Genomic DNA, 18,830 nt, shown 5'->3' on the forward strand with positions numbered 1-18,830 from the left:
ACCGTTGATGTGAGTGCCACTGGTTGGTAGTCATTTAGGCAGGTTACAACAATCTTCTTGGTCATCAATACAATTGAGGCCTGTTTGAACAGGTAGGTACCATATCCTGCCGGAGTGAGATGTTGAAGATATTTGTGAATACATTGACAAGTTGGTCACCTAGGTATTCTGGCCACACTGGATTCTTTCCTCAGGTTCACTCTCCTGAAGGCAGCCTACACATCACCGACAGATACAGACAGAAGAGGATCATCAGGGGACATGGGGGTGAACAGTGGTGGCTCTTCCTTGTTCTTCTGGTTGAATTGGGCATAGAAAGTATCGAGTTCACCTGGGAGTAAAAATTTGCCATCTCTTACTGCACTGGATTTGGTTTTGTAGCAGGTTATGTCATTTAGGCTCTTCCATAGCTGTTGGATAGCCATCATTAGTTTCATTTTCACCCGTTCTTCAACCTCCTGTGACCACCTTATCACTGTCCTGACCTAGCTGTCCTGAGCTTTCCCTGTTTGAAAGCACATTCAACGACATGCCAAATTTCCTCAGACCTCTTTGAAAGTATAGGAGTTGATGTGCTTCTTCCAGGTTGCCTTGATGAGCTGGCTCCAGGAGATGTCTTCTGAAATATGGACACCCAGGAAATTGAAGGTACAAATCCTCTCCATCTCTATCCCTTCAATGTGGAAAGTATGTGGTCCCTTGCCCTCCCCTTCCTAAAATCAACAATTGGTTTTGGTGACGTTGAGAGCAAATATCTGGCACCACTCAACCAGATTCTCATTATCATCCTGCATTCTGATTCATAATTTCCAGTTATCTGGTCAGCAACGGTAGTGGTGTCAGATTGCGTTAGATCATGTGGATGGAGGACGGGGTCTAAAAGCCAGGAGTGACTAAGCTTGCTGAAGTGGGTAGTGTCATGATAATGAATATGCATGAGATGTATTCACCTGACCGGAAGTCACATGGTAGGAGAGAGAGGGAAGAGCGCGAAATGGAGGAACAATGAAAGCTGGAGAATAAAGACACGGAGATGTTTAACTGGTAAAACCTGCGTTATTAGTGTTATTAACTTCACATTTCGGGCCACAAATGTGACATTGGCGACGAGGATTAAAACAACAACATTTTGGAACGTCAATGTGATAAGAATTTTGATCTTTGATTCGGTGGCTTTGGGCTGAAAAAAGTTTCCTCATGGCAGGCGCAGAAGCTGACTTTCTAACACTTCGAGATGTTCCTCATTTTGACCCAACGGCTGATGCAAGCACTGTAAGTGTGAAGTGGAAGGCATGGCTGGAAGAATTTGAAGCCTACGCCGACAGTCGTGGCCTATTTCTTGATAGCGGTACAGTGGAACAAAAAGCGCAGAGGAGGGCGTTACTTCTTTTCACCGCAGGACCCGCAGTTCGGGAAACTTTTAAGACACTTTTGAATACAGGAAGGAAGGATGAATACCAGAAAGCGGTCGATGCATTGAATGCACACTATGTAGTGACACCGAATGCTACATTTCAACGCCATTTGTTTCGGAGAACGAAACAAGAAGATGGACAAACAATTGCTCAGTACGAGACGAGATTGCGCCAGCTGGCTGTTGGATGCAATTACATGGCAGCTGATTTGGACAACCAATTATTGGATCAAGTCGTGCAGCACTGCAGATCAGACAAGCTCAGGAGACGTCTGCTGGAAAAAGGGAGTGAGTTGAAGCTCACCGATGCTTTAGCTATTGCTGCTGCATTAGAGGCTGTTGAGGGGCAATTTCATACCATGACCCTAAAGTACAACTCAAGCCAGCAAGCTAAGAGGCTCTTGGATCGCCATAACCAGCCAAGATATACGTCGACACATGACGTGGAGTGTTATCGATGTGGAAACAGAGGTCATTTTGGAAAAGACCCATGCTGCCCAGCAAAAGGCAAAGTTTGCAGAAAGTGCGGAGGTAAGGACCACTTTGCAAAGAAGTGCAAAAGCAAGTCCAATGCAGACCAGAAGGGGAAGAGCACAGCTTCCAAAGGCAAAGCTTGGGGGAAAGGAAAGTATCCTGGAAAGAAAGACACTATTCGCCATATAGACGGTGACCCAGAAAGTGACGATGATGATGATAACCAGGATGGACAGAGATATTATCAATTTACATTGAATGATGTACATCATGAGAAGGTCCCAGTGATCATTGGTGGTGTGACAGTTCAGGTCATTGTAGACTCAGGCACTGACAGTAATGTAATTGATCGACATTTATGGGAGAAATTGAAAAGGAAAAAGATCATCTGTACCTCAAAGAAGTGTTCCAAGAAACTGTATCCATACACAGCAACCAAGCCATTGCAGACCATTGGATGTTTTACTGCAACTGTTGAAGCTGGTGATAAGTACACCGAAGCAGAGTATGTTGTCATAGACGAGAGGGGAGAACCATTGCTGAGTAGACGCACAGCGCAAGACCTGGCAATACTTTATATTGGAGCTCGTGTCAATTCAGTTCAGTCATACGAGGATATGAAGCAAGAATTCCCCGCAGTCTTCCAAGGAGTAGGAAAGCTGAAAGGTCGACAACTAAAGCTAGCGGTGGACAAAACGGTCAAACCCAAGGCGCAACTGGTGCGCAGAACTCCGTTTGGACTTCGTGGGAAGGTCGAAGCCAAAATTAAAGAGTTAATCGAGCAAGACGTTATTGAACCTGTGGAACATTCGACACAATGGGTCAGCCCAGTAGTGATTGTCCCCAAACCAAATGGTGACATAAGACTGTGTGTTGATATGAGGATGGCCAATGAAGCTATAATTCGAGAACGACACCCTATACCAACAGTGGAGGAAATACTTCAAGAGTTAATTACCAGTAAGATATTCTCAAAAATTGATTTGAAATGGGGCTATCATCAATTAGAGCTGGACCCAGAATCCCGAGACGTAACAACATTTGTGACTCACTGTGGATTGTACCGATACAAGAGACTATCGTTCGGCATTAATGCAGCTTCTGAGATCTACCAGTATGAAATCCATCGAGTGATTCAAGGCATTCCTGGAGTTGCCAACATTTCTGATGACATCATAGTCCATGCACCTACAAAGGAAGAGCATGACATACAGTTGAGGCGTGTACTATCTAGACTACAGGAGGCAGGCCTTACCGTGAATGGAAACAAGTGCCAGTTCGGTGTGTCAGAAATGGACTTCATGGGACACAGACTTACACGGGAAGGACTAAACCCAGCAGAGGCCAAGGTGAAGGCTATTGCAGATGCACGTGCACCCCAGAACGCAACGGAGGTGAGGAGTTTCCTGCGATTGGTCAATTATTGCGCAAAGTTCATCCCTAACTTTGCTACAGTGGCGGAACCACTAAGGAAACTAACCAGGAAAGGTGTACCATTTCATTTTGGATCTGAGCAGAAGAAAGCGTTCACAACGCTGAAGCAAAGTCTGACAGATGCTGATACTCTTGGATATTATGATCCGGCTGCACCAACCAAAGTCATAGCGGATGCTAGTCCCGTTGGTTTAGGAGCCGTGTTGGTCCAGATGCATGACGTAGGACCAAGAATCATTGCCTACGCCAGCAGATCGTTGTTAGATGTGGAAAGAAGATATTTTCAGACAAAGAAGCACTCGGACTTGTATGGGCCTGTGAGAGGTTCCATGCATATTTGTATGGCATTGAATTTGAACTCATTACAGATCATAAGCCATTAGAGGTGATCTATGCCGCTAGATCCAAACCGTGTGCCAGAATAGAGCGATGGGTACTTCGACTCCAACCCTACAAATATAAAGTAGTTCACATTGCCGGGCAAGCAAACATTGCTGATCCGCTGTCCAGATTGGTGAAGGATGGATGCCCACAATCCAAGTCAGAATTGGGGACAGAAGCAGAGAGCTTTGTATGCTTCGTAGCTATTCAGTCGACACCGAAAGCTGTGACCATGAAGGAAGTCGAGAGAGAGTCCGAACATGACCCAGAACTCATGGAAGTGAGAGAATGTATCCAGAGTGGACAATGGGACAAGTGTACTCACAAGGCTTATATTCCCATTAGAGACGAACTTTGTTGCATCGGACAGTGTATATTGAGAGGTTGTAGATTGGTGATACCACAGAGGTTGAGACCGAAGATCGTATCCTTAGCTCATGAAGGACACCTAGGTATTGTTGGTACCAAGCAAAACCTCAGGAGTAAAGTATGGTGGCCAGGTTGTGATAAAGACACAGAGAAATTCGACAAAACTTGCCATGGATGTCAAATCACAAGTAGGAGTAATCCTCCAGAGCCGATCCGGACTACGCAACTCCCGACAGGACCGTGGATCGACGTAGCCGGTGATTTTCTTGGATCTTTACTGACTGGTGAATCAATCATGGTAGTGATAGATTACTACAGCAGGTACTATGAGTACGCTGTGATGAGGTCCACGACCACTGAAAAAACAATACAAGCATTAGCAGAGATCTTGCAAGATATGGATTGCCTGTTACGCTATACTCTGACAATGGTCCACAATTCATTTCAGAGACATTTGCTGAATACATGAGGACCACAGGTATCCACCATCATAAAGTAACTCCGAAATGGCCGCAAGCCAACAGGGAAGTAGAGAGACAAAATTAGTCCATTTAAAAACGATTACGGATTGCTCACGCAGAAGGACAAAATTTGTGAGAAGCATTGCTATCTTATGTGGCTGTCTATCAGGCAACGCCTCTTGCAACCACAGGAAAAAGTCCTGCAGAAGCATTTTTTGGGAGAAAAATCCGCACAAAAATGCCCGAAATAAAGGAAATCTGGGACGACCAGGAGATGAGGGACCACGATGCTGAAAAGAAAGGAGCAGCAAAGCTGTACAAAGATTCGAGACATGGAGCCAGGTACTCAGACATCATGCCTGTAGATGATGTTCTGGTGAGGCATGATAATGGTGGTAAGCTAGACACACCTTATTACCATCAACCCTACACTGTCGTATCCAGAAGTGGTAACAGTCAAGTCTCCGGCTGGAGTCCTGTACAAAAGAAATGTGTCAGGTGTAAAAAGGTACCAGTCCAGAGAGACATCGAGCGAGGTGGTTTAAAGTCCAATACGAGATGCTCAACCTGAGAGACCAGATGATGTTCCCGAGGCGGTTACCAACATTCCTGATGAAGTGACTAGAGTGCCAGATGCACCCGAGGCCGTGGCGAGCAGTGTTTCCGACGCTGAGAGTGAACAACCGAGTAGCGACGATAGTATCGCAGGAAGGCCAAAACGAGACAGGAAAGCACCTAAACGATACGAAGACTTTGTGCCGTATTTCTAATTGTGCCCGCATTATCGGTTGGAATGATAAAAGAACATTGGACTGTGATTTGATCATATATCATAAAGTGCGTGTATGAGTGCTGTATGAAGTACATTTTATTTAGTTGAGTTATTGTATTACAGTTAGTTACGACATGTTCATGTTACATTGTGTGTAGAAGGAGTTTGAACTTGTTTGTTTGTTTGTTAGACATTGTTTGTTGGTTCCGAGGGATATTGATAAGGTGACGGTGTTTACATTTCAACATTAAGGTGTAAAGTTTATTTCTGGTAAAAGGAGGGATGTCATGATAATGAATATGCATGAGATGTATTCACCTGACCGGAAGTCACATGGTAGGAGAGAGAGGGAAGAGCGCGAAATGGAGGAACAATGAAAGCTGGAGAATAAAGACACGGAGATGTTTAACTGGTAAAACCTGCGTTATTAGTGCTATTAACTTCACATTTCGGGCCACAAATGTGACAGGTAGAGTGAGGTGTTTGGTTATATAATCCACAAAACAACCATGTGATATAAATGCAAACACTGAAAATACTGCCTGACCTGCTGAGTGTTTTCAGCACTTTTTGGTTTTAGTTCCGATTTCCAACATCTGCAATTTTAATGATACGGGTATACATTTTCTTCTCTATTTTTGTTTTACTAAAGACACTTAACATGTTGCCCACAGTGTGATCAGCAGTGCAGAACCACAGTCCAAACAATTTCCACTGGCATTTCCAATAATCTGAACAGCTCATCCAAGAAATCACAGAGCACAGGTACAAGCTTCTGAATTACGTTCGCCTATCCCCTTGTCATGGCTTATAGTTCCAAACTCTTAAAAGTTATGGTTCATGCCTCGTCATATTGTTCAATAATTTTAATTTGTTTGGAAACCCAGAAATGATACACTCATCAAGTGGATAGGTCAAAATGTCATTGAAAAGTGGAATTGCGGGGGGCGTGGCAAGATGGCGTAGGGAGCGGACGTGCCTTCCCAGTCTCCCCCAGGCAGTTATATAAATACCCGTTTTAAGAATATTTCTTTTCTGTTAAAAGTCTTTGTTTTGTTTATCAATTGTTTTTAGTTTAAAATGGCAACAAAGATTAAGGAAAATAGAGTTCAAATACAGAACAAAACTACACTCTCCGACTCTGGAAGAAACTCGGCCTACTTGCCCAGACAGAACCACAGAGTCAAGGCTGGAATTTTCTTAAGAACGGAGCTCATTAATTGGACTGTCGGATAAGCTGGCCTTGGACACCCCTCTGAAAGATGTTTAAAATGGCAACAAAGATTAAGGAAAATAGAGTTCAAATACAGAACAAAACTACACTTTCCGACTTTGGAAGAAACTCGGCCTACTTGCCCAGACAGAACCACGGAGTCAAGGATGGAATTTTCTTAAGAACTTAGCTCATTAATTGGACTGTCGGATAAGCTGGCCTTGGACACCCCTCTGAAAGATGGTGATGAATATTGATTTGAAATGTTTTATGGAGATAAATTGCACTAATTGGCATTGGTTGCCCGTGAGTTTTAAAAATCCAGATAACATTAAAGTTTATTGGTGATTTTTTTTGGATGGAATATCGGAAGGATGAACTTATTATCTATAAATACAGAACAAAATTACATTCTTTGACTTTGGAAGAAATTTGACCTATTTGCCCAGACAGAGCCGGAGTTGGTGCTGGAATTTTCTCAAGAACAGAACTTATTAAAGTTGATTTCGGACTCCTTTTTGAAAGATGGCGACGAATGTTGATTTGAAATATTTGAAATATTTTCTGAAGATAAACATATATATGGAACTCCTTGACCTGCAATAAGATTTATCAGTGATTTTTTTGGATGGAATATTGGAAGAGTGAATTTATTATCTGTGAGTATGCATACATTGCAAACAGATTTTAATAGTTTTGAAAAGGTTTTTTTTTAAACTAAACAACAAGATCAGTTTAATATTGAAAAAGTTGGAAAAAACGGAAACTTTATTAAATTTGGAAACTCAGTAGAAAGAAACTATGAACAAGATTGATGATTTATAAAATTAAAGTTGAAGGAGCAATGTCCAAGAAGAGTTAAAAATTTTGAATAAGTTTTTCTTGAAAATAAACAATAATTTCAACTTAACATTGAGAAGATTGACAAAGTGGAAAATTTGATATTAAATTGGGAAACATAGAAGAAAGAACTTATGATTAACATTGATGCTTTAGAAGATCAAGACCGAAGGAATTATGTTCAAGAAAATTAAAAGATTTGAAAAAACTTTTTTTGAAAGTAAGCTACAAATTCAACTTGAGACTGAGAAGAATGGAACTGGGATGTTGAACTGGGATGTTCAGAGGTGTTTTAATTCAGTGGATGAAATTCAGGAAGACTTGAAAAAAAAATTAAAAAAAAAGCTTTTATTGATTGTAAACAATGTTTAACTCAGTGTTGGGAGGGTGGAAAGGGTGCAAAATTTAATATTAAGTTTGGATTTTCAAAAAAAAGAGTTTATGAATAAGATTGGTTAAATTGATGGACCGGGGTTTTATGGATATAAGAAATGATGATTTTTCGGTTTATACGTGTATTTTGTCTGCTTGGGGGGGGGGGGAGGGAGTGGTACTTCTGCTCCCGAAAGTCATATGCCACTTGTGGTTTATACCACACCCATTTGGGTTTTTGGGAATTAACCACCACAAGGTGGTTTCCTAAGGGGTTAGGGGAGGTGGGGGGGGGGGTGAAAATTTGAAAATTATTTAGTATCTATTATGTAATATTATACTAAGTCAATTTGAAATGAATGTATGGAGATACTATAAATAAATTTCAAAAAAAAAGAAAAGTGGAATTGCAATGCCTTTTAGATTTTCAGGCACTTCCTGATTCCTTGATCCCGATATGCATTGATCTTAAAATAAATGTCAGTCTAATGCATCTCTTCATTCCTTCTTTGGTTTTGAATGTTGCTCTATAGACCAGGAGTCTTCTTTCCATTGTGGATCTGATAGTTTTCACATGCCAAAGTGGGTGAGCCTATTATGGATATGCTGACATGGTCCACTTCATAAATGGATTAAATGCAACTGAATTGCTTAATGTCTTGCATACAATGAATTGAAAATGGTGTATCCTAAAAAGATTCAGCAGCAGATGAAGAAATGAAGCCCAATGCTCTTACTGCCAATCTGGCAACAAACTCGATTGCAACAGGGCCTCAAAAGAATCAGGCCAATCAGGAACTCAGCAATTCAGAAACTCACGGCAGCCTGCCCCAAATTTTCTGTTCTATCAATTCAAAGAGCTGACACTCATTTACCCTGATCAATAAAATCTTTGCCACTTTGCTTCAGACCATTTACAGTTCTATCTTTGCAAATTGCGGAAGCCTTTTATTTCAGGCTCTCACCGAAGATTTCTTGAAACATGATTTTCATCTGCTACTTAATAAGGTCCCACAAAGGAATTCAGTCAACAACATTGGAATGCCTGGAGTCAAGGGCTTTCTGAGAGACAGAACACCCGCAACTGCACTGCTAGATTCAGTTCAAACAGAATCGTCAAGTTTGTGGATGATACAATGGTAGTTGTTTTTTGTTTGGTAAAAATGACAAATCAGTTTAAAGAGAGGTGGTTGTGGGGGGGAGGTGCTAGTAAAATATCGCAACAACAACAACCCTAGTCTCAATGTGAACAAGACCAAGGAGATGATTGTGGACTTCAGGAGGACGAAGGTTGACCACTCTCCATTGCACATCAATGGTTCTGTTGCAGAGAGGCCTATATTTCCTAAGTAGGTTGAGGAGGGCAAGGCTACCGGCCCCATTTTGATAACATCTCACACTTGAGAGTATCTGTTTGGCTATATCTCTGTGTGATATAGTAGCTGCAAAGAATCAGACCAGAAGTCAATGCAGAGGATCATCAGAACAGCCGAGAATATCACTGGGAATATTCCTTTCTCTCATTGATGACATTGATCAGTTGCATTGCTTAAAAAGGTCTCAAAGAATTATAAAAGACCCTTTTCATCCAACACATAGTACCTTTGACCCACTACCATCAAGGAGGAGGTACAGGAGCATCAGAATCAGGACTGCCAGGCTGGGAAATAGCTTCTTCCCACAAGCTGTGAGACTGATGAACAATATCATGTAAATCATTCCAAAACATATATACATATTTATTTTAATTTATACCTTTATGTATATCTGTAATTATTATGTGCTGTGTATTGTGTGTTTATGTATGTGCACTGTGGGCTGTAGAAATACTGTTTCGTCAGATTGTATATGTAGTCAGATAAACTGAAAACAAATGGATCTTTTCCAACCTGTGACAAGTGGTATACTGCAGGGAAAGGAGCTTTGATCAACATTTTGGGTAATTAGACTAAATGCCATATTTGGGAAGCTCATATCCAAGTACTTTTATGAAAAATTGTTGAAATAATTTCAAGTACACTCTGACTCTTTGTCTTTGGAAATTCACTGTGGTGTGGGAGAGGAGGGAGAAAGTTGCAATCCATCAGTCACTCCCAAAGGTTCAACTGAGGGGGGAAAAAAAAACATTTTTTTAAGTTCCTTCAGGTTTATCTGCATCTGGACTTGCTCAAAAGTTTTAATACTATTCTAATGTTGTGCCCAGAATATGTCATCTGATTTCTCTTCACTTTATTTTATTCATACAGCACGGTAACAGGCCCTTCCATCCCACAAGCCTGCGCAACCCAAATTCACCCAATTAACCAACCAACCCTGTCTGTCTTTGGAATATACAAGGAAATCAGAACACCTGGTGAAAACTCACACAGACTACAGGAGAATATACAAACTCCTTACAGACAGCTTCAGATTCGAACCAGGATCATGGGTGCTGTAATAGCATCGTATTATCACGACATTAACTTTTAAGAAGGAATTATTGAACAATAATTTTCTTCAGAACTTAAAAGATTCATGATTCTTTATTGTCGTGTAATCGTACAGAACATGTAATCTTACACAAAATCATTTTCTGCCTCATGTAAATAATCAGCATTAATGTTGACCCTTACAGAATGAGAAAAAGAGATGCAAAAGAGAGTACTTCAGAGACACTAACTGTCCATGGATTCACCTTCAGCGCTTATGTTTTATCCATTGGTCACCTGAGCTCCACATCCAAACCTCTGCCAGGATCAGAAGCCTTCAACGCCTGAGGCCCTTCAGGAGCCTTTCTGACCCTTAGGGTCTGGCGCTGATACCTGGTTCCCATGAGCCAGTCTCCAGCAGTTGGCAGTCCTTCAGCCTCTGAGCCCCTTGCTAGTCTGCTGCCGTGGTCATTGTCCTATAGAGTCATCTCCACTGTTCCCCTTCTCTATGGGAGATATTCTCCCTGTTTCTGGTACCCTGCACCAACCCATTCCCCCCCCCCCCCCGAGTCTGCAGTCCCTTGTGGCTGCTGAGAATAGGCGCCACCATCTTGGGCACAGACCTGTGGTTGCAGGATTTTAGCTTAAAAACACTATAGGCCCCTCTAACAAGCATTTTAACGCCCATATGGAGCCACTAGCATTTGGACTGGGCGGTTTAATGCTTCAGAGCAGCACTGCGTCTCCACTCTCTGCTCTTCTGGGAACACACCACGCTGCCATTACAACAGCTCTGGCAGCGTTGCTATTTGTTTTTGAGTCAGCTTGATTTTGATCTGTTCACTGATTCATTCAATTTTGAGTTTCAAAGGGCTTTGCCTTGAGAATTCCATTATTTCTCTTAGTATTTTAGGAGATGGACCTGTTGAAAATTCAAACTTGCTTCCAGAGGGTACCTCCAGATGTCCCTGGAAAATTACAATTGGATTGCAGACTGAAATAACAGAAAATAAATTATTTTACAGTACAACTCCGATTATCCAAAATGGTCGGGACCGACCCATTTTGGATAAATGTTTTTTTCTGGAGAGGTGGTAATTTTTTTTAAAACAGGCTAGCAGCAACAGCAAATCACTTGTAACAATGTTTAAACAACAACAACAACAAGGGAAGGCTTTTTAAGCATTAAAATAATACTTAATTCTCACCAAAAAAAAAATGCAGGCCGGCCCCAGGAGCCCAAGGTCCCCACTCCTGCTGCCAGGAGCCCGATGTCCCCGCTCTTGCTGCCAGGAGCCTGACGTCCCCGGTCAGTTCGGCTCCGAACAAATTTTGGATAAATGAGCATTTCTGATTTGTTTCGAATATCCTCATTTATCCAAAAATTTTTTTAAAATTTAGATAATTGAGGATTTCAGAGAATCCATTTTCAGACGATCGATGTTGTACTGTACCTGTGAGTGAAAAGTAGGAAGTTTTTTTTCCCATAAAAATAATCCAAATTGTTGCCTTTTAATTTTTTAGCAATATAGTTACAGGAAAAACTAATGCTGAATAAAATAAAATAAATTGGAATCTTGAGTGTTTTACAGTCTCTTCGGCCTATCTTGTCCATGCCAACCAAGTTGCTACCTCAGCTGTTCCTATTTGCTTGCATTTGGCCCAAATCACTAAATCTTTCCTTTCTGTGTGGCTGTCTAAGTCTCTTAAAAGCTGCAGTTGTACCTGCCTTTACTAACTCCTCTTGCACCTCATTCTGTTACAGATTTCCAGCAGCTACTCTTGCTTTTTCATTTTCATGAAGATCAGTGAGCTTTCATTTTGATTTTGTTTTTCAAAGATAGTGAACAGATCCTACCTTTGTAATATTTGCTCCTTCAGGTGCAGAATGCTTGCCTTATTGATGAGAAGGTATTGTGCTTCATTCACCAAAGAGAGGGAAGGTGCCTGGGTCAAAGATTGGCCTTGAATAAAACATTTAAAGATATAATTCTACACACGAAAGCACTATATTTTCACAGTTATCTTAGAACAAGTTAATTATTTTTACTCATTTTTAAAAAAAAACAGAACAACAACAGTTTTACAAAATATATTTGTTCTTGTCCACTTTACAATTTGAAACCTTGAACTAGAACTTTTCTTTCATTTCTGTGCTGTAATAAATGCATACACCAATAGTCAGGTAATTTCAATCATCCTCAGTGTTTACATAGCTAAATTGTAGTTTCCAACTTCCAGTTTAATTTCTTTAGATCAAAACTTACATTTTAACCTACTATCTCACATCTGGCTAGCAAACACATCAAGAACAAATATTTTAAGATGTGCCAAGTTGATGTCCCTGTGGCATTTGATTCCTTTTTAATGAATTCCCTCCATTGGAAAGAAAATGAATCAGGGCATTACTATTTTTCTTTGGAGGGATGTTTTTCATACATTGTCACATGAAAAAGCAAACTTACGACAGAAAGGAAAAAAAAAGTTACACTTCCATACTCTTCACGTTCCAAATCAATTTACAGTCAGAGGTATGTGTGAAATGTAGTCACTGTTGCAAAATTATATATCATTCTAATACATCAAAGTTAAGTCAGAGCTTTTTGAAATGTAGCTCCCTTCATAAGCCAGTAACATCCTGACAACATAAACTGAGTAGCTTGGCTCATTCATGATGGAGATTGAGGGTAGAATCTTGAGAAGATCCTTATCCTTTGAATGTAGTCATTGGCATCTAATGTTCAGCTTTAATGTTCTGGAATGTGAACTCTTCAGAAAACTTGCTACAGGGTAACTTGTAGCATTTTGTTTTTATACTACAATTATCATCTGAACTGCTGATTCATATTTTGACAAAATTTGGACATTTTGTCAATTTTTAAAGGGTAAATTTCCTTGATCTGTAGGCTCTGCATCACCTTTAAATAATTTACTTTTCCCAGGAGCACTCTGTTCTGGATTATATAGATTTTTGTCCATAAATATGCAAAGAGTTGAATTCCATAAATGAAATGAATTCTAGAAGTAAATTCCTGCTTTATAATATCAAGGCAATATTTGACTGTCATTGTGGAGCTCTGGTAAAACTAAGTGAATGGACCTCAAGGAGAAAACACTCCAGCAGCTGAAGTTGCATGTCACACAAAGGGAGAAGGTGCATTTGGTGGAGGTCAAAAATCCTGAATGAAAAACATCATTGCAAGAGACTCAAGAGTCTACGGATAGAGTTAAAGAGTTGTACAGCGCAGAATAGGCCCTTTGGCCAAAATCATCCACGCTGACCAAGTCAGCATTTTGGGTAGTCCCATATGCTTGTATTTGATCTGTATCCCTCTAATTCCTTCCAATGCACAAATATGTCCAGGTTCACCTGAAAGTCAAAAGTGTGCCCACTTCCATCAGAGTGAGAAAGGTGGCCCTCAGGTCCCTCTTAAATCTCTCCCCTCACATCTTGAATCTATGCCCTATAGTTCTCAAATATTTCCCGAGAAAAAGCCTGGAAACATTCACTTTACCCATGCCCCTCATTTTATAAACCTCGATTAGGTTATCCCTCAGGCTCCTAAGCTCCAGGGAATAAAAATCAAACCGTTACAACCTCTCTAGTCCTGGCAACATCCTGGTGAATCCCCTCTGCACGTCCTCCAACTCACTGATATACTTCCTTTAGCTGGGCAACCAGAACTGCATACAATTCTCCAGGAATTGGGATGTTATGCTAAAGTTGTATAAGACATTGGTGAGGCCAAAATTGGAGTATTGTGGCCAACTTTGGTCACCTAACTACAGGAAAGCTATCTGTAATATTGAAAGAGTGCAGAGAAAATTTACTAGGATGCTGCCTGGACTTCAGGAACAGAGTTAGAGGGAAAGGTTAAACAGGTGAGGACTTTATTCCCTGGAGCGAAGAGGTATTTCAAATTATGAGGGGCATGAACAAATTAAATGTAGCTAGGCCTTTTCCATTGAAGATAGGTGCAAAACAAATCAGAGGACCTGGATGAAAGGGAAAGTTTAGGGGGAACATGACAGGGAACTTCTTCACAGAGTGTGAAACGAGCTTCAGTGAATACAGGTTCAATTTCAAAATTTAAGAATTTGGACAGGTACATGGATAGGAGGGGTATGCAGGGCTATGGATCATGTGCAAGTCAGCGGGACAAGGCAGAATAATAGTTTGGTACAAACTAGAAGGGCTTGTTTCTATGCTATAATGTTTTGTGGTTCTATTGTTCTTCGTGTGGAATGACTAGCATCTCTACAACTGAATGATGAGTTCTTAAATATGTGCTCAATACTCAGCCTAATGAAAGCAATCATTCCACGATGTTGGAATCTGGAGCAAAAATCAAGCTGCTGGAATAACTTAATGGGTCAGGCCACATCAGCCTGGGAAAAAGATGACTGACATTTTGGATCAAGATCCTGCAGAAGGCGTGCATCACTTCAGGAATTCCTCAGGGTAGTGACCAATGCCCAAACCATCTTCATTGATGACTTTCTCCAACATAAAGGCAGAAGTGGGTGTTCACTGATCATTATACTCCTTAATAAAAGAAGCACTCCGCACTTGTAGGAGGCAAGTAATAGTCACACTGCACACATCCCAGGCGATGCCCATCTTTAACCGATTCTAAGTACCTTCTCCTGACACTTAAAAGCAGAACCGTTGGTGAGTCTTCCACCACCCTAGACCTGAAACTCGACTAGTGAGCCAAATAAAATCTCAACTCAAGCAGTTCAGAGGCTGGATATGCTGTAGCGAGTGACTTACTACCCTAACACTCTGAAATCTTTCTGCCATCAGCAAGATTCTCATTGACCAGTTGTGGAATTTTTCTCATTTGTCTGACTGAGTGCAGCTCCAAATTAGCCCAATGCCACCCACTACTAAACAACCTACTTCCTTGATGCCCCCCATGTCCCATCAATGCTTCTGCCCCCAGCACACTTTACCTGCAGTGTATACCTTCTGCAATATCCACTGCCCCTGGTACTTTGACAGCACCTTCCATATCTGTTTATTTTATCACCAAAGAGCAAGGTGCATGGAAACACCAGGTTTCCCTCCAAGTCATACACCTTTCTTACACGGAAATATATTCATGTTTCTTTTTCTCACAGAACTTAAGTCCCAACAGCACTGTGGGAATACCTTCACTCGAAGGTCAGCAACAGTTCAGATGTGTGAAATACTAGCAATATAATATCCACTGACCATCAACCTTACAAAATGTTAGCTTTTATGCAGATATTATACCTTCCTTATGTTTCTTCATCACTCTTTGAAAATCAGAACTCTGTCTGAACAAATAACTCTGGCGTTCAAGAAACGTGGAGATCCATTCTGCAACATTTTCCCCACAGCCTAACCCTTTCACTCTGCAATAAAAAAATAGATACTGTTAATTTCACAAATAAATTAATATACAAAAATCTCCAGGCTTATTCTGGCTGTCCAAAATATTTGGCATCAAAACTGAGATTCCCCACATACTACAGAATCTCCCTGAAGGACGAAGAGGTTTGCATGCCTTCATGTTGCCCTCTCTTCTATTCTCCTTACCCTTCCTCCACATTCTCCTGTAGTTGAAAGGAAGACCTTATTCGAATGACAGAAATTCCACTGCTGGTGGCATATAGCAGGGAATCTGGTTTCCCTTAATTAATCTTCTATCCCCTTTTCCTGTCCTGGTCTCTCTCTGCATGATCTTATGAATTTTGTAAATTTAAGATTAAAGATGCACCAGCCAGTTGTTGGCAATTCAAGAATTGTGATTGTTGTTTACATTCTGGTATATCAGCTTCTAAATTTGATGGACTTTGGTCAGTTAAAAGCTTTAACCAAGAAAAGGTTAATTTTCATCTGTTTTTTAAAAAATTTTCTGCTGCTTTTTCAGTAACATTTCAAATATTATTCATCCTTGAATCAGAATTTATTGTGATGAACAAGTCACATGATTTGGTGTTTTGCAGTAGTATCACAGTTCAAACATTCATATTATGCACCATCTTACAACAATAATAAATATAAAAAAATAAAAATAGGAGTGCATGAAAACTAAAGCAGTGTATTCAGGAATCTGATGGTGGGGGGGGGGGGAAAGAAGCTGTCCCTTGTGCCATTAAGTGGCTCATCTTTAGGCTCCTGTACCTCCAGAGTGAAGACTGCATGGCCTGGGTGGTGGGGATTCTTGATGATAGAGGCTACTTTTTTAAGACACTGCCTCATGTAGATATCCTCAATGGAGTGGTCTGGTGCCTGTGATGTTGCAGGCTGAGTTAACAATGCTCCGAAGTTTTTTTTTGTCCTGAGATTTGGTGTGTTCATATCAGACAATGCAGCAACCAGCTAGTATGCTCTCCATGGTACATCTGTAGAAGTTTTTGAGAGTCTTCAGTGACATACCAAATCTCCTCAGACACCTTGTACAAGGCATTGGTGAGGCCAAATATGGAGTTCTGTGAGTTTTGGTCACCAAATTATAGGAAAGGTATAAACAAAATAGAGAGAGTGCAGAGAAGGTTCACGAGAATGTTGACAGGATTTCAAGGTTTGAATTCCAGGGAAAGGTTGTGCAGACTGGAGCTTTTTTCTTTGGAGCGTAGAAGATTGAGAGGGGACTTGATAGAGGTGCTTAAGATTTTAAAAGGGACAGACAGAGTAATCGTGGATAGGCTTTTTCAATTAAGAGTGGGGGAGATTCAAACTAGAGGGCATGGTTTAAGATTGAAGGGGGAAAATTATAAGGGGAACATGAGGGGAAATTTCTTTACGCAAAGGGTGGTAGGGATGTGGAATGAGCTTCTGACAGACGTGGTCGAGGCGGGATGATTGGTTACATTTAAGGAAAGACTGGATAGTTACATGGATAGGACAGGACTGGAGGGGTGCTGGTCAGTGGGACTAGGAGGGTGGGGATTTGTTACAGCATGGACTAGTAGGGCCGAACTGGCCTGTTCTGTGCTGTAAGTGATTATATGGTTATATGGTGACCTCACAAAGTATAACTGCTGGTGAGTCTTCTTCATGATTGTATCAACATGGAGGCTCCACCACAGACACCCAGGAAATTGAATTATCCTTCTCCACTGCTGAGCCCTTGATGAGAACTGGGTCATGTTCCCCTGACTCCCTCTGACATTACAGTGGCACCAATATTCTGTGTGTGTTTCAACAGAGATGTTTTGAGATCTGTGGTAAAATGGCAATGGTAACTGCACCTGAAGAATTTCTATGCATTTCTGTTTGGTCAAAGAGGGGCAGGATTTCTGATCATCTTTAAAAATGTAAACAACATTGGATTCAAGGGTGGGGGGGGAGGGGTACTGGAATTCCACAGGACTGGAGAGCAGAATGCTGAATGAGATTGTTTTTCACCCTCAAGGTAAGACCCTCTCCTACAGCAAGAAGAGTTATTAACTTCAGTACTTAAGGCACTTTGAGGAAAGAAAATCCTCACGATTGGAGAAAGGTTAGGACATTGAGGATGTCGTGACTAACCATTCCAAAATTGACAGAGCAAAGATTAATATATGCTGGTCTCCTTGGTTCAAGGAGTTAGCTGTGACAGGACTTCACCTTGGTTTAAAATACAGAAATGCTGGAGAAACTCAGCAGGTCTTGCAGCGTCCATAAGAGGTAAAGATATATTACCGACATTTCAGGCCTGAGCCCTTCTTCAAAATATGAGTAAAACGCAGACAGGCAGCTATATTAAAAGGCAGATGAAAAGGGAAGAATGAATTTTAAATGTTTTAATTAAATTTTTTTTGAATTTCGGTCCACGAGCCCATGCTGCACAATTTACACCCCAATAACCTACATCCCCAGTATGTTTTGAATGGTGGAAGGAAACTGGAAACCCTGGAGAAAACCCATGCAGATACAGGGGAAACATACAGTGTCCTTACAGACAGTGTGGGATTCGAACCTGGGTCTGGTCCTGATCGCTCGCGCTGTAAAGCCGTTGCACTAACCGCTACACCAACCATGCCGCACCAAATGAAAGGGGGAGGTGTACAACTCAACAGACAAATGGTGTTGATTGGATATGATAAGAGAACAGAAGAGAGGAAAGGTAAGAATTATTTGGGGGAAGTGTGTTGTTTCTGGCTCTTTGAAAGGAGACAGAGGGAAAAAGAATGAGAGAGAGAGAGAGAGAGAGAGAGAACTAGAGGAAAGGAGAGGGAGAAGAAGATGGGAGGAGGGGGTTTTATCAGAAACTGAAGAAGTCGATGTTAAAGGCATACAGTTGGAGGGTGCCCAGACAGAATATGAGGTCTGTTCATCCAGTTTAAAGGTGGTCTCAGTCTGACAGTGCATGAGATGGGCAGACATGTTGGCATAATAATGGCATGGCGAATTGAATGGGTGGCCACCGGGAGATCCACGCTGTTGCAGTGGACAGAGCCAAGGTGCTCAATGAAGTGATCTCCCAGTCTGCATCCAGTCTCTCCAAGGTAAAGGAGACCGCAAAAGGAGCACGTGATACAGCAGATTTACAAGTGAAATGTTACTTCACTTGGACAGTTTGGGATCCTGAATGGTGATGGTGGAGGAGGTGTGAGTGCAAGTGGATCACCTCCTGTGGTTACAGGAGTAAGTGCCAATGGGGCAATTGGTGGGACAGGAGAAGTAGACAGGGGAGTCAAAGAGGGAATGGCCCTTGCAGGAGGTGGAAAGGGGAAG

At 41.3% G+C, this 18,830-nt stretch overlaps 1 protein-coding gene across 5 annotated transcripts in view; it reads right to left on the bottom strand.

Moving 5' to 3' along the window:
• mocos (molybdenum cofactor sulfurase) overlaps positions 1–18,830 on the bottom strand; it is a 156,390-nt gene that overhangs the window by 13,666 nt on the left and 123,894 nt on the right. For 3 of the 5 annotated variants that reach the window (XM_069911833.1, XM_069911826.1, XM_069911856.1), the window contains exons 11-12: positions 15,399–15,520; positions 11,997–12,102 (exon numbers count right to left, since the gene is read on the bottom strand). In XM_069911833.1, the coding sequence (XP_069767934.1) occupies positions 11,997–12,102; positions 15,399–15,520 (228 nt within the window). Of the gene's footprint in view, positions 1–2,940; positions 3,077–11,996; positions 12,103–15,398; positions 15,521–18,830 lie in introns of all 5 variants that reach the window. The other 2 variants (XM_069911847.1, XM_069911838.1) reach the window with 1 other exon arrangement.

This window comes from Narcine bancroftii, chromosome 1 (assembly GCF_036971445.1).
Source record: "Narcine bancroftii isolate sNarBan1 chromosome 1, sNarBan1.hap1, whole genome shotgun sequence".
NCBI lineage: Eukaryota > Metazoa > Chordata > Chondrichthyes > Torpediniformes > Narcinidae > Narcine > Narcine bancroftii.